Source organism: Hyperolius riggenbachi, chromosome 2 (genome assembly GCF_040937935.1).
Source record: "Hyperolius riggenbachi isolate aHypRig1 chromosome 2, aHypRig1.pri, whole genome shotgun sequence".
NCBI classification, from domain to species: domain Eukaryota; kingdom Metazoa; phylum Chordata; class Amphibia; order Anura; family Hyperoliidae; genus Hyperolius; species Hyperolius riggenbachi.
In genome coordinates, this window is record NC_090647.1 from 14,353,032 (window position 1) to 14,355,262 (window position 2,231).

General features: G+C 39.7%; 1 protein-coding gene across 1 annotated transcript in view; it reads left to right on the forward strand.

Moving 5' to 3' along the window:
- Window positions 1-722, forward strand: part of LOC137542352 (E3 ubiquitin-protein ligase TRIM39-like) — an 18,233-nt gene extending 17,511 nt beyond the window's left edge. The window contains exon 2 of the mRNA XM_068264195.1: window positions 1-722. This exon is cut by the window's left edge and continues 1,070 nt beyond it. Within this exon, the coding sequence (XP_068120296.1) occupies window positions 1-501 (501 nt within the window). The 3' untranslated portion in view covers window positions 502-722.
- Window positions 723-2,231: the final 1,509 nt, after the last annotated feature.

Consider the following 2,231-nt stretch of genomic DNA (forward strand, 5'->3'; position numbering starts at 1 on the left):
AATAATAAACTAGATGTTCCATATGATGGGAAAACTGTATCCTGGACAGGCAGAAGCAAGAATCACTCAGAAACATCAGGTACATTTCAGGATTATCCTCAGGTGTTGAGCAGCCAGAGTTTCTCCTCAGGGCGACATTACTGGGAAGTGGATGTTGGGCAATCAGAGAACTGGTCCATCGGTGTTTGTTACCCCAGTATAGAAAGGAGAGGAGATCGATCAGGATTTGGAAATAACAGTAAATCATGGGTTTTACGCAGAGAGAACAATCAATATTTAATGATGCATGACTGGAAAGTGAACCGGTTACCTGACAAGATCCCCAGTGGCAGAATCAGGATATGTCTGGATTATGAGGCCGGGCAGATCTCTTTTTATGCCCTGTGTGACCCCATCAGACACCTCCACACCTTCACTGCCGCCTTCACTGAGCCCCTCCATGCTGCGTTACTGGTTGAGAGGGGTTATATACAGATTTCTGGGAGGAATTATAACATGTGACACTACAGAGAATTTTGATCCTTGACATTGGTGTTTAACAATGTTATATCGGAGACTGGATTATGTTTGTTTTCTTATTGTTACAGAGGGGCCAGTGAGAATCCTGACAGCACGGGGCTTTCTTTCTGTTTTGTACACTTGTCCTGTTTTGTGTAAAATACACTGTAAAAAAAGATCTGCAAACAGTGTGCAAAATTGAAATAAATATAAAACAGAACTGACCACAATCCACTGTATTTTCCTTTTAACACTAAAGGGAACCCGAGGTGAGAGTGATGCGGAGGCTACCATATTTATTTCCTTTTAACCACCCTGGCGTTCTATTAACCACTTGAGGACCTAGGGCTTTCTACCCCTTAAGGACCGGCCACTTTTTTTCCATTCAGACCACTGCAGCTTTCACGGTTTATTGCTCGCTCATACAACCTACCACCTAAATGAATTTTGGCTCCTTTTCTTGTCACTAATAAAGCTTTCTTTTGGTGCTATTTAATTGCTCCTGCGATTTTTACTTTTTATTATATTCAGCAAAAAAGACATGAATTTTGGCAAAAAAATGATTTTTTTAACTTTCTGTGCTGACAGTTTTCAAATAAAGTAAAATTTCTGTATACATGCAGCGCGAAAAATGTGGACAAACATGTTTTTGATAAAAAAAAAACCCATTCAGCGTATATTTATTGGTTTGGGTAAAAGTTATAGCGTTTACAAACTATGGTGCAAAAAGTGAATTTTCCCATTTTCAAGCATCTATGACTTTTCTGACCCCCTGTCATGTTTCATGAGGGGCTAGAATTCCAGGATAGTATAAATACCCCCCAAATGACCCCATTTTGGAAAGAAGACATCCCAAAGTATTCACTGAGAGGCATAGTGAGTTCATAGAAGATATTATTTTTTGTCACAAGTAAGCGGAAAATGACACTTTGTGAGAAAAAAAAAAAAAAAAAAAAGTTTCCATTTCTTCTAACTTGCACCAAACCACAGACTCACCATACCCCTCTCTGAATACCTTGAAGGGTCTACTTTCCAAAATGGGGTCATTTGTGGGGTGTGTTTACTGTCCTGACATTTTGGGGGGTGCTAAATTGTAAGCACCCCTGTAAAGCCTAAAGGTGCTCATTGGACTTTGGACCCCTTAGCGCAGTTAGGCTGCAAAAAAGTGCCACACATGTGGTATTGCCATACTCAGGAGAAGTAGTGTAATGTGTTTTGGGGTGTATTTTTACACATACCCATGCTGGGTGGGAGAAATATCTCTGTAAATGACAATTTGTTAATTTTTTTTACACACAATTGTCCATTTACAGAGATATTTCTCCCACTCAGCATGGGTATGTGTAAAAATACACCACAAAACACATTATACTACTTCTCCTGAGTACGGCGATACCACATGTGTGGCACTTTTTTGCACCCTAACTGCGCTAAAGGGCCCAAAGTCCAATGAGTACCTTTAGGATTTCACAGGTCATTTTGAGAAATTTCGTTTCAAGACTACTCCTCACGGTTTAGGGCCCCTAAAATGCCAGGGCAGTATAGGAACCCCACAAATGACCCCATTTTAGAAAGAAGACACCCCAAGGTATTCCGTTAGGAGTATGGCGAGTTCATAGAAGATTTTATTTTTTGTCACAAGTTAGCGGAAAATGACACTTTGTGAAAAAACACAATTAAAATCAATTTCCGCTAACTTTTGACAAAAAATAAAATCTTCTATGAACTCACCA